General features: G+C 35.0%; 1 protein-coding gene across 2 annotated transcripts in view; it reads left to right on the top strand.

Annotated features, from left to right (window-relative positions):
* The window catches only part of KCNH7 (potassium voltage-gated channel subfamily H member 7), a 221,786-nt gene that overhangs the window by 129,958 nt on the left and 79,140 nt on the right, over positions 1 to 12,688 (top strand). For both annotated transcript variants that reach the window (XM_054070058.1, XM_054070059.1), the window contains exons 3-4: positions 49 to 204; positions 7,970 to 8,002. In XM_054070058.1, coding sequence (XP_053926033.1) covers positions 49 to 204; positions 7,970 to 8,002 — 189 coding nt within the window. The remainder of the gene's footprint in view (positions 1 to 48; positions 205 to 7,969; positions 8,003 to 12,688) is intronic.

Raw genomic sequence — 12,688 nt, 5'->3', positions numbered from 1 at the left:
CTTTAATTTATGTTTTTTGGTTTGTTATTTTTTTCTCTCCATCTGCAGGATCTACCTTCATTTGCAACACCCACATAATTCCAGTGAAAAATCAAGAGGGAGTAGCAATGATGTTTATTATTAACTTTGAGTATGTAACAGATGAAGAGAATGTAGCATCTCCTGAGAAGTGCAAGCCAATATTGCCATCCAAACTTGTAAATCGTAAGTTACACGTTGCGAGTTCTCTGCTTACCTCACCCTTAGCTGAGAAAGTAACTAACCTAGGCAATAATGATACCAAAGAAATCCCCATTGCCTGACTCACTTACAATAGAATTCAAACCTATAAGAAGTTAAATATAGCAAACCTTTCATAAAGTTGGTAAGGTAATCTATCAGATCTTTGGTAGTACAAATAGCATGGAACTTGTGAGTACTACTAGGAAATATAAATTCATTAAAAGTAGAACATTTTACAGAAGTGCATTATCCTTGACAAAAATTGATTATGAATGGAAAACTGAAAAAAATAAAGCATTATGACATAGCCCAAGTATTTCACGTTAGCCTATTCAAAACCTAGTATTTCTATTTTCCTTTCCAAATGAAAATAGTTGGAGGAAGATTGATTAAATTAGACTAGAAAATATAAAACATTTGGAAAAAAAGGTAAAAGCATAATTAAGCATCCTGATTTTATCAGATTGAAGTACTTAAATTGGCTTGAAGAATGCCCAGGTATTTGGATATACGGGAAATACTAATTTTTCATTCCAGTCTGGAACATGTGTTGTCAAAATCAGAAAACTCTACACAAAGCAACACTCAACTCCTTATGCAGCATGACTGTGCAGCTTTCTATCCCACTATCTGTAGAATGCGTGTTCTTTTGCTGACCTTCACTGTGCAGCAGCACCACGATTCTCCTGCTTTGTATCTGCACTAACGTTATCTGCTTTCACTACAAGATTTCCCAGAACACATCCCCATTTGTACAAGGTATTAGTAAAGCAGAGCACACTTTAACAGAGAGCATTAACACTCTCCCCAGCTGGCTCAGCAACAGTTGGAAAATACTTTTTCACAATGTAATAATCTTTAACGTTAGTAAGATAAAGGGACCTTGAATCCAAGTTTTCTGATTGTTAAATCAACACTTAGCTTTCTCTAGATAGGAGACAAAGACCAGTATGATCTTCACTGCAAGAAGTGAGGGGAGAATTTTCCTAAAGTAAGCACTATGCAATATGAAGTGATGACATGCTGTGTTATTTTTTCTCCTAGTTGTGTTGAGAAGATTGTAAGAAGTGGGCCTGTAGCTGTTACTAGGTTCCTTCTGATGAAAGCGGTCTTTGCCATCCTTCATAATCTAGACTTTCTGCACTCCATCGTCTGGACAAAATGCATAGGATCTCACTCAAATCTCTGTGACTATCACAAAGTACATAAAGAAAAACCTCCCCATAATATCTCCAAGTCATTCACACTTCTAAGAGATGGAAATTTATTTGTATAACTAATTGGGATATAAAAAATACTGTTTTCATTAAGCACGGAGAAAGCTCTGACAAATCACTCCAGTTGGGCCAAAGTCTTTCCACTTATGTCCATATAACCCTACAGTAGCAGAAGATGTAAAACTGTGGAAGAACCTTTGTAAATATTCTTAACAATACATGTTTAAAATCTTGGGCAGAGTGCTGGAAGCTGTTAAATAACTAATACAGCAATATTTTTCATTTTTACTGAGATATCAGGAAAACACTTATTTTTCCATTAATATGGTAAAAATTCCATTAAGGAGTACTAGAGAAAATAGTAAAATTGCATGAAGCAAATTGTAAAAATTTCGTCAAGGAAACCCCAGTCAACTTCTGTTGCTATTTCAGGCTTCTTTGAATTTTGAACACTTTATTTCCTGGTTTGAAAAAAAAAAAAAGTTTTATATCATAAATAAAATTGTTCAATGGGTCTACGCTTAATATGGTTTTATTGAAAAAATGCAAGGTAAAATACCAATTGCAGGAGCTGGGGGAAACAGCTTCTTGTCCTGAAAAAGAGCTTTTTGTTCTGCAATCTGCAATACATCACTGTACATTTTCAAGTGTTGTCACTTGCCGTATTTTAAAGTGAAAAGCCGCAGAAGAAGACATCCATAAAAGAAAGCTCTTAGTCAAAACATCATTCTCTTGTTTTACAGTAGCTAACTACACTTGACATACACAAAGGATTTCCTTGCTGAGACTTCTTGAAAAATGAATGGGTGGGACTCCAAGCTTAGTATTTCATGGAGAAAGACCAAAGTGCAAAAGATGCAAGAAAAGGTGTCTTGAACCATTTTCCTGCTAGTGGTACAGCCAGATGCCAGAAACTGGCAGAAACTAGAGCAGGCACATGGCTGTTCTTACTCCTACCTAGTTGCTTGTGGTTTCAGAGCAGAGTGTTATGTGGGAAGGATGGGAAGTAAGGTGATACAAAGTGAGCTACGTAGCCAAAAATTCCTCATGGCACATAGAATTCTCAAGAAAGAGGCCAACCGGTGCCAAACATCCAGAAATAACCACAAGATATTGTGTACAGTCAAATGGTGAGGTTGAATTAGATAAAACAAAAGCCTTGAAATTTAGAAAAGGCAGAGAGAGACCAATAAGCAACAAAAGATGTCACAAAAAAGGTATAATATTTACCAGTAAAAATACCTTTTTTTAAAGTAATTTCCTCACCATAAGGAAGGCAAACAGCAGGTTTCCTAGGAGGAAGTTAGTTTTTCATCATCTTACTCGATTCAGAAAATACATCGATAGGTAAAGCAGGTGATCTGTTTTCATTGGAACAAACACAACATGGACAGTACTGGGTACTGGTTCAAGAAAAAAAAAGACAAATAAAAAAGATCCCTTCAAATCTATTAAGCAATTTAGAGAATAAAAATAGAGAGGGAACCAGCCACGTAACAAGTGCAATACATCTTTGAGAAACAACCAAGATGAGCAACAGCTAATGACAAAAGAAAAAAGATTTCAGATTGCATTAACATCTACTACCCAGAAGTATACAGATCATGAAAGATTTCTTTCCAGAGCTCCTTAGATTGAGTTTTCTCATATTGGAATGTCTTTTCAGCATGAGAGCAAATAAAAATGACTGTATCAGGTTGCAGGAGAGAAGGACTAGAAGTGAAAAGAGAACAAAAAGATTACAGTTATTTTCCTGACCCTAGAAAATAAGATAACTCTTCCATACTATCATTCTTCCTCTAATTGATTTATTAAGAGTTGACATCAAATTTATCAACTGAAACCTTGAAAAATCTTTCCTGCTTTTTCCATCTATCCTGCTAACTGGAGCCAACAGTTTTGAACGAAACTACTTGCCGCAGTGCTCCTCATAACTGAAATATTACACAATGTAAGAAAAAGGCATTTCACACTGTACATAAAGTGCATTCTGTTTTCAAAGGCTCTAACAGAAAAGAGGAAATCCAATCTTTTAAAGGGCTGAGGGACCTCTGAACAAATTAAAGATCTTTGGAAGGAAACTGACATTTGCAAGGTTGAGCTCAGAGATTACATTTAGTCCTGGATAAGCAGAAAATTAAAAATTTACCAGTTGAATACTGACAGATATTTAAAAGAGTGTTTTTAAGCTCTTTGGGATAGGTATACTGCCTTTTGTTATGTACCATTATGATGGCTAACACAGCTAAGTTCTGATTCAGCACTGGGTTTGGCAGGTTATGATAATAATAGATTATAAAAAAAAAAAACAAAGAACGGTATGTTGCCACGAGTTTTATGATCACATTTAAGTATAAATAGAATTCTTTCTAGTCTGGTGCTCAAGAGCTCCTATCTCCTATGCAGCAAAAAGCTGAATAAGCAGTAATGTGAAAAATGAAGACACTGGCTTCACAATAGCAGTGTAAAAATCCTTTCAGATGATCCTTTTGTTCCTTTTATTCTTCCTTGCAAGAATTTGTCATTAGATCTCCAGTCGGTCTGCCCAGTTTTTGTATAATCAAACAGCTAAATTTTGGAAAATCCTAGCATGCATCATATCTGCAAAGAACTACTAAATCACAGCAAACTTATTTTTCGCTTTTTTTCTGTTTAATGGCTTTCACATTTTGCCACAATTTTATTTTTCAATATAAGCCATTTCACTACTGAAACAAGGCAAGTCTTTTGGAGGTGGGAAACCAGAACATGTCATATCTTTTTGATGAGGATTCTAGTAAAATTTATGTAATACCATACCTGTCCCATCTTTATATTCAGAGAGGTGAGAAAATATCTACTGTAAGCACTTATTCCATAACTGGGTAATATCCTCTTCTCTAGTTCAGGTGTAGTTTTACAATGTGCAGTTGAAGTGAGCCTTATAGATACTGATTTCTGCCATAGATATCCATTCATCATCCAATCACTCTTTCTAGATTTTGTCTCATTTCCAGATGTACTTCTGTTTCTTTCTAATAAGTCTGCTTTTTGCATTGCCTTTTCTTAAACGATGTCAATATTTTATGGCATAAGCCCTACAAATGGCTTTTATTAATACTGTAACAGTTCTGTCACATCTGATACTAACATTTCCTTGATTGTCACTACAAAGATAAAAAATTATTGCCAAAAGTGTTGTTCATAAATTTTCATTAATCCAATCATTTGCCAAAGTTGTAAAAAATTTTCAACTCCAATTGCACTTTTAGTAAAAGAGTACTCCTTCCTGTTAGACTCACAAAAAAAAAAAAATGCTTTCTGCAGCTTCTCTACAATGAAGAAAATTAACAAGAGATGTGATTTTATACCAGTTTAGCAAAAATCTATGTGAATACTATTAAGTTACCATTTCAATTTGTCTGCTAGTAACAGTTGTTAACCAAAATAAGATAAGAATTCCTGGACATTATGTTGTACAGACTTCATTGCACTCTTTATAATAAGTGTTAACCTACTATAACTTTTGTGTATGAATATGGCTTCTAAATCATCTGTTGAGGAAAGGGAACATAACTCTCCAGTTTTATTCCCAAATCTCTCAAACATTTCAATCTGGCATGTTCATCCATTCTACCAACTTGATGAGGATTTTTTACAGAAATTTACAGAACTAGTGGTATAAATTAATATTTGCTCCTAGCATGTGGTTCTGTTCTTCAAAGTGGTCAAATGCTTTATGCCTGTAAAGCTAGAAACTGCAAAATATCAAAATCTGTAATGACACAGATAGAATACAGAGAGAATAAGCCCCCAGAAAGTCATAGATTTGAGGATACTGACTTCAATATGAATAGTGTAACTATAATCTTTCTACTCAAAGTAGACCATTTGTGGGATCGTAATGGACAAACATGCATAAGATGAAAAAACCCTCTTGGAACTCTAGTTCTGGGTTGTCTTCATTGTCTGCCCAACCTAGAGCATGCTGCTTTTTTACTGACCCAGAAGCACTTCTTCTAAAATTTGCACCAGTACCATCTAAAGTAAAAAATCCCGGTAATATGTAGACTAAAATAGCTAAAGTCAGATGAGGTGACTTTATCATTAAGTTTCATTCGTTTAACTTCAAAACATTTTGACTAGCTGGAAGTACTAACTTACAAGCTAATACTGATTCCCAAACACAGTGTTCATTACCTCATGGGAGAAAGCCCAGAAAGCTATTTGAGTGAGCATATAATTGCATTCTGGCAATAATTTCTTGGGTTTCATCCTCTAAAGGAGATGAGATGATCTGTTACACGTCTCATAAATGCATACGGGTTTTGTGTAAGATTCAAATAAAATTAACAGGCTAATAATATTCTTCAAACAGCCAAAACCATAATCTGAAAATCTTTCAAGCAAGGAGATTCTTCAAGGTGCTTGCACTTAATCAAGTTTTGCTCTGTCCTCATCCTAGCAATGGAGTTACATCTCAGGAGTAAAGCATATATGGGTTTTTTCTAAACATATCTGAACAACATTTTCATGACATATTTTATACCATTTGATGCATTCAGTTTACCATATAGGACATAGTATATATAAGCAATAGTAACTGATTTTGTCCAAAATGTAATGAGAAATTTGTCAGGGTCTTATTTTCAGCTGCACTAGTAGGAGCAGATTCATTGTAAGTGCAGGCTAGTGAAGAATATTTTTTCCCAGGAGGACAAAGGTTTCCATCTAGCCAGCCAGCAGCATAGTTCTGACAACCCCAGTGTCAATACATCTATTTGTCTCCAAGGTAAATTACAGTGAATTGCAGGTGAACTGAGATAGTGTTGAACTCTTAGCAAAGGAATATAGTCAAACAGCAAACACCAGTAAAAGACAGAAGGACCTTTGGTACTTTCACCCTTAGTGCTCCACAAGAACCTAACTGCCCATCTAACAGAACAGCCATTAAGATAAATGAATTCTATTAGTCTTCTTTTACAGACAAAGAAATATAAGTAGGGTGGCAATATTTCTGTTTCCTCATGATAGTTACTGTGGGGGATTAGATTAGAAAGGAAGCCTTCCTAGATTCTAGCCACTGTAATTAGCTCTTTGCATTACAGCCTCTCCCAGTGAGGATCACAGAGCTATTGCGCTATATCTCATACAAGCATTCAGTTATAAAAAAAAAAAAATAAAAAAAAAAAAGGAATCTCTGCTTAATGAGATTGCAAGCCAAAAAGGGGGAATGACACTGCTCTCAGTGGTTTTCAGTGGAGATGGCTTGTGCACACTGGACAGGAAAAGGTACACAAGCTGACAACACTCTGGCCATGTAGACACTCTGCAAATTTTTCTTTTGCTATTCAAATAAATACATAGTAAGTACAAGAAATAAGTAAGAAAGGATTCTTGGACTGAACTAGATCCAGGAGGTAACTTCAGTCCTCTATTTTTAATAATTTTTAAAAGGTGGGTTCTGTAGGTAACTTGGAGGCTAGGATAATGATTTTGCAAAGTCATCCCACACTATTATACATACCCTCAGGAAAGTATAAAGACAGCGAGATTTGCATCATTCTGTGATGGAAAAGAAAGATATATTTATATTATTCATAACAAGAAATAGCACAGAGAACTGAACACATCTGTGCATTTGTTAAATTTGATCTGAGATTTTAACCTTGAAGAGAGAGAAATCAGAACTATCAGGGTATCTCAAGCTTAGATGAAAAGGACTCTCCTAGATGGCAGAAAAAAATATTGAAATTAATTTGAGAAGCTTTCAGATGGACACTGGTCATAAGGAATATGCTTTTTTATTTATATTATTCACCATGCGGTAGACATTATCTTAAGGTAAGCAAACAAATTAGATCTATAGATAAAAATAAGGGGGTTTACCACCACTGTGTCTTATTTCTTGGGCATAAAATCCTGTCATTATTACTTACCTGTATTAAGTAGCATAGCAGCCAGACAAGTTGGGCATTTTGAAGACCTAAAAGCAACTGGCAAAGACACATCGTCTGAGGAGTTCTTCCCATGAAGGCATGATATAAGTGAGATCTATCAGGAACATGAAACTTCTCTAAGGTCGTAGTCTGAACAAATGTCAGTGAATAAATTCTACTCTTCCTAAGGAGAATATGAATTCTTCAACTTTTCAATAACTTTCTTCCAAGCAAAGAGATGATCACTAAGAAATTAGAAGAGGTTCCATTTAAGGAGAAATAGCACATTAGACGATACACCTCCTAAGTTTTCTATCTGAAACGGTAGCCAACTTTAAAACTTGGTAACTGGAAACATACATAGATCTATGTGACAAACTTAGTAATTATCTTAATGGAATAGTTCTTAAATTTTCCAAATAAAAAGGCAATGTACTTCTGGAACAGTTCTTCTGCAGATTACTTATATTGTATGCGAATTCTAGCTACCTGAATTTGCTTCTGAAATGTGTGAAAATTTGATATTCTACCTTCTTTTCTTAATAGTCTGTTTATTTTCTGAATCTGTTTCTTTTTAAGATAAAGCTTAAATCTAGTTTAATTGTATTTCAGATGGTAACAACCTTTCAAGTGGCTCCTCTTCAGGTAAATCTATCATCTAAAGTTCTATCTACCGAAGTCCTTTTATTGCTTTATTCTGGTTCTGTTATTTCAAGATCTCATTACATTTAATACAATTCTAGGAGAGTGGAAGTCAAAATATGGCTCTTGTTCCCACTGCCTGAATACTTATTTCTGCAAAAGTATAGATATAACAGCTAAACTATTAAATTTAGTATAATTATATGACATATAAAATACAAATGTAGTGTACTTTTCAGCTTATTATCACTTGAAAGTTCTTGCATGCGGAGCATAAAAAAATTTCAATTGTTATTTGAGACAAAACACACTGTGGAATTTGGTAGTGGTATATAAATTCATTGTTAAAACATAAAGAGAACTTCTTAAAGCTTCCTGTCTCAGACAAAAGTAATAATTTTTGTTTTATGAAGACTGGTAACTAGGTTGATGAAATGTTGAGGATTTCTTGAGAGCTTGTTTTAATAGAAAGAATGAATTCCTTCTTCTAGCTACCAAAAATATCACTCTATTCTCAGCATGACAGAAAAATATTGTGCTAACAGATGAATTCTTTGCGTATGTTTGATGTGATATTTGCAGTTTTGTTTCATTGTAGCTATTTTTTTTCTTCTTTTCCATTTTAATTATGTCTAAGGAATAAAAATGGAAGAAATAACATGTCTTTCTGAGAGGACAAAAAAACCTTTCCTATTGCTTTTTCACAAAAACAGTTATACCTATAATCGTAACATAATTAATCAGATCTAATAAAATGACATCTTTATGAAGAAAGGGGAAGAAAACCAGATAGGTAAATGTACAGTTTCATATTAATATTCAAGGTTATAATCTTTTCAGGGAGACTCTGAGAACATTGTTCAAACTAAATTCACCAGTCAACCACACACACCATAGCCCTACATGTAGCCAATGACTTCACTCTCTTCCTTGCGTGTTTTGACAGGCTAACTCAGAGGTCTGTGTGCAGGAGGATCAGGAGCCATATTATTCTCTTAGCCCTTCTCAAGAGTAGTTTTTAGGAGAAATACAGTCTGAAGAAAAATGTGCCATCACCAGCAGAGATAAAACAACTTTCTCACTTAGAAAGGAACATAAAGAAGACTGCTGTTACTAATACTGATAGAACTCAAGCACAATCTTAAATATTAGAGAAAATTAACAGAAGAACTGAAGTGCCAAAATTAGAGTAGATCATAACAGATGATAAAAAGGATGTGTGCATGCAGTATGTGGGAATTATAAATTTAAGCTTCTAAAGTTAATAATTAGATACACCTTCCTTTTCCTGCCTAAAAAGAAATTAAGATTGTTTAATGAACAGAGCAAGAAAATGATCCACTTATGTATGCTTCTTTACATCTGGTGGAAAAGAACTGAAAAAAACATAATTGGTTCTTGCTGTAATTCCCTGTCCTAAAGCCTGCTGAGCCCAGACAAAAAAACAAAGCAGTATCACATGCCTCAGCCTTTGCATAGAGTATATTCAAGGATTTACTGCTAATTTAGACTGACAATATTTAGGAATTCAATTTCTCAAAAGCAATTGTTTCTTTCAGTCTGTTGCATGAGTGGTTATATGTTATTTCCAAGACTTTGAGAAGCAATTCACTAATGGCCTGCATCTGTTTTTTCTGATAATCTAGATCCTGAAAATTCCTTAGCAGTGGGCATTCAAGAATTCAGTTATCAGGAAATCTTTCAGTAGAGAGCTTGCTTGTGCTCTTTTTGTGAAAGTAGTTCTGCTCATTGTTTGGAGAATACAAAAGTATTGTTGAATTATCCTGTGCTCTGGAGGACAGTCTGAAGTGTGTCCAGAGGAGGGCAATGAAGCTGGTGAAGGGTCTTGAGAACAAGTCTTATGAGGAGCAGCTGAGGGGACTGGGATTGTTTAGCATAGAAGAGGTTCAGGGGAGACCTTATTGCTCTCTATAACTACCTCAAAGTAGGAAGATGTGTGTTGTTGAAACTTTTTGTGCATTTGAGCTCCTTTGCTTTGATTTTGGAAAGTCTAAATCTAGAGAAGGTTGAGAGTCTAATAGATTAAATCTAGCTCCCATCTAGGGAGCCTGAGACCAGCTACCACTTCTTTTTCCACTAGTTGACTTATCTTGACTGGTTTCTGCATAACTACTTCCCTGCATCAGCGTGAATGTAACGACACTACTAGAGATGCTACGAAACCTGGCTGAGCAATTCTTTGAGGAGCTAGCATGACCTTCCGGCTGCTGTCTCCTAGGGTTACCTTTCTGCAGTGCTCAGGACAGGAAACCAGGAAACCCACACGCATTGCTACAGGTTAAGCAGTCTTTGGGACAGTGCATAGCAACCATCAGTAATCCTAAAAACACTGAAAAAACTATAGTGAAAGTAAAGCTCTCAGTTGTAGGTGTTTCTCTCACTTTGCCGTTGTGCCTAGCATGTAAGTATACATTTTCATCACTAGAAGTCTGAGGAGTATCTTCACTGTAGTAAGGCGATATTCAAGCCAGATATCATTTCCTAGTCTTCTTACAGAAGGGTGGCACAGAACAGGTAGGGGAATTACTTGCCACACAAGTGTATTGGGATACTAAAAAAAAAAATCCGTATTCTGATATGTTCTTGCTGAAGTACTCTGTTTTCAAAACGAAATTTATATTAATGGGGCAGGATATTTGAACATAACTGTTAATACGGACTTTTTTGAAACAATTTTCATTCTCTCCCCCACCTCCCCAAAATGATGGTATTTGGTGTTTAAGAATGGAAATTTTCCATTAATGCTAACATTCCCTATTTCAACATTTAAGGAAAAGCAAGGCTATTAAGTTTTCTTATCAAGATAGCTTTTTCCCTACACTTTTTTCTCAAAACTATTAATCTAAAGATTTTATTTCCATGAATTCTAAATATCTTCACCTTTGATCTCCCAAAATATGAGACAGAATTTAAAAAGGCTCTCAGAAAGCAAGAAAAGTCTATTTGAGTTTGGGACTTTGGAGATAACTACGTCTGCCAACAGTTTAGAAGTGTCCTTTCCTATCTGTAGTATATTTTTGGACTGATTTCTACTATTTAGAAATTCTAAGGGTTAGCTTAGATGACGTAGAGAATAAATACAACCAACAGATTAACTCATTTGCAAATTACTTATTCAGTGAAGCAAGGCTTGAAAGGAGGAGGTGGAATGTAAGCCTGGAATTGTGACTCAGAATCAACGCGTTCCTCAATTGCTCTTAGCAAGCCACAATTATGCAAATCTCTGACTCAGCATTAAGAAGAATTTGGCAATCTAGTCTTCAACTTAAGTAAAGGATAAGGCTTTTAATGTAACATCATCTGTACATTTGTGGTAAATAGCTAGTTGCGTCTCAAAAATGTTTTAGTATTGTAAGCCAAGATAAATCCACTCTGACATCATACGTACACAAAGCACAGAGTGTCCACCTTCAAACAAAAGATTTTACCCCATAGACAGTGTGCTATGAAAGTTTCCACTGACCCTTCTAGACTTTATTGGGACAGCGGGCATGGGCCATGTATTTTCTTTCATGGCAAACTGTATTATTAGTGTACTGACCAAGGAATTGTAATGTAAATCAGACTAAGTCTGAATGGGCCTCCTGACAGCTTTAGCAGCGAGTACTGCAGGAGATAACTGAATGTCCAACACATATAGCTCATTATCTATATACTGAAGAAGAATAACAATAGTCCTTTTCTAAAGAATATTCAAATTAAAAAGCAGGGAATAGGAATTTTAACTTTGAGACCATTTATTACAGCTTATAGAAGAATAGCAAAGAGCTACTCATTTAAGTTTTCTATTTCGTGCCCAAGAGTCTTAGCAAGAAGCAAAATTCTCACTGAGTATTCTTTCCAGCTGAACTGCAGTTAGACAGCTAAATCAGTAATGCAGTGTAACATGGTCATATTAACTTGGTGAAGCAGAAAAGACCATCTGCACCACCATGAATATGACTAAAATGGAGTGCCAGCAAAAAGCCTTTTACAGTGTCTAATGCCAGAAAATCTTGTGAATGGTATTTTTAAGAAGTTCAATATAATTGATAGATAAAAGAATTGTAGTATTTGTTTCACTTTTGATGTGAATCAAAGTGATAAGATTTCAAAAATGATTTATAAACTGATTTATAACTTAATTCTATGTGCATTTAAAAATAGAAAAATTATTTTTATGAACTTCACTAATTTCAGCTGTAAGCAATTTGTTCAAGTATACTTAAGAAGTTAGAAGAAATATGCAAGCTCCGCGCTGTACTCTGCTGAATATCACTGCGCAGATTGAAAATTGGCACCTCTGGCTGCTGTTTAAAACAAACATGCATGACTCCGGTGTTATGTAATAGAGTTTTCTGTCAACTGTACTGTTGTGTGCATATATGCACTAGAGTAATATATTAAATGCTAAATAACTGGAATTCTCAAGCTTTTTCAGAAATTGTCCAAGAAGAAAAAAAAAAAAAAGGAAGATTGTTACATGGATGTGTGTCTTAAAGTAGGTCAAAAGGGGTGGAAATAAATGTCAGATTTCTAAATACTGAGATGCCATAAGTAGTCTCACAAGTTCTTTCTTATATAATACATTTTCAATAAAAAAGTTGCAAACAGCGAGGTGAGAATGTTTGCAGATGTCACAAAATAATTCAGACTATGATGTGAGAGTTCCAGATATATCCTATGATA

The sequence above is a fragment of the Cuculus canorus genome, chromosome 6 (genome assembly GCF_017976375.1).
Source record: "Cuculus canorus isolate bCucCan1 chromosome 6, bCucCan1.pri, whole genome shotgun sequence".
NCBI classification, from domain to species: Eukaryota; Metazoa; Chordata; class Aves; order Cuculiformes; family Cuculidae; genus Cuculus; species Cuculus canorus.
Note: the sequence above shows the minus strand (reverse complement) of the source record. Positions and strands in the feature narration are given on the sequence as shown.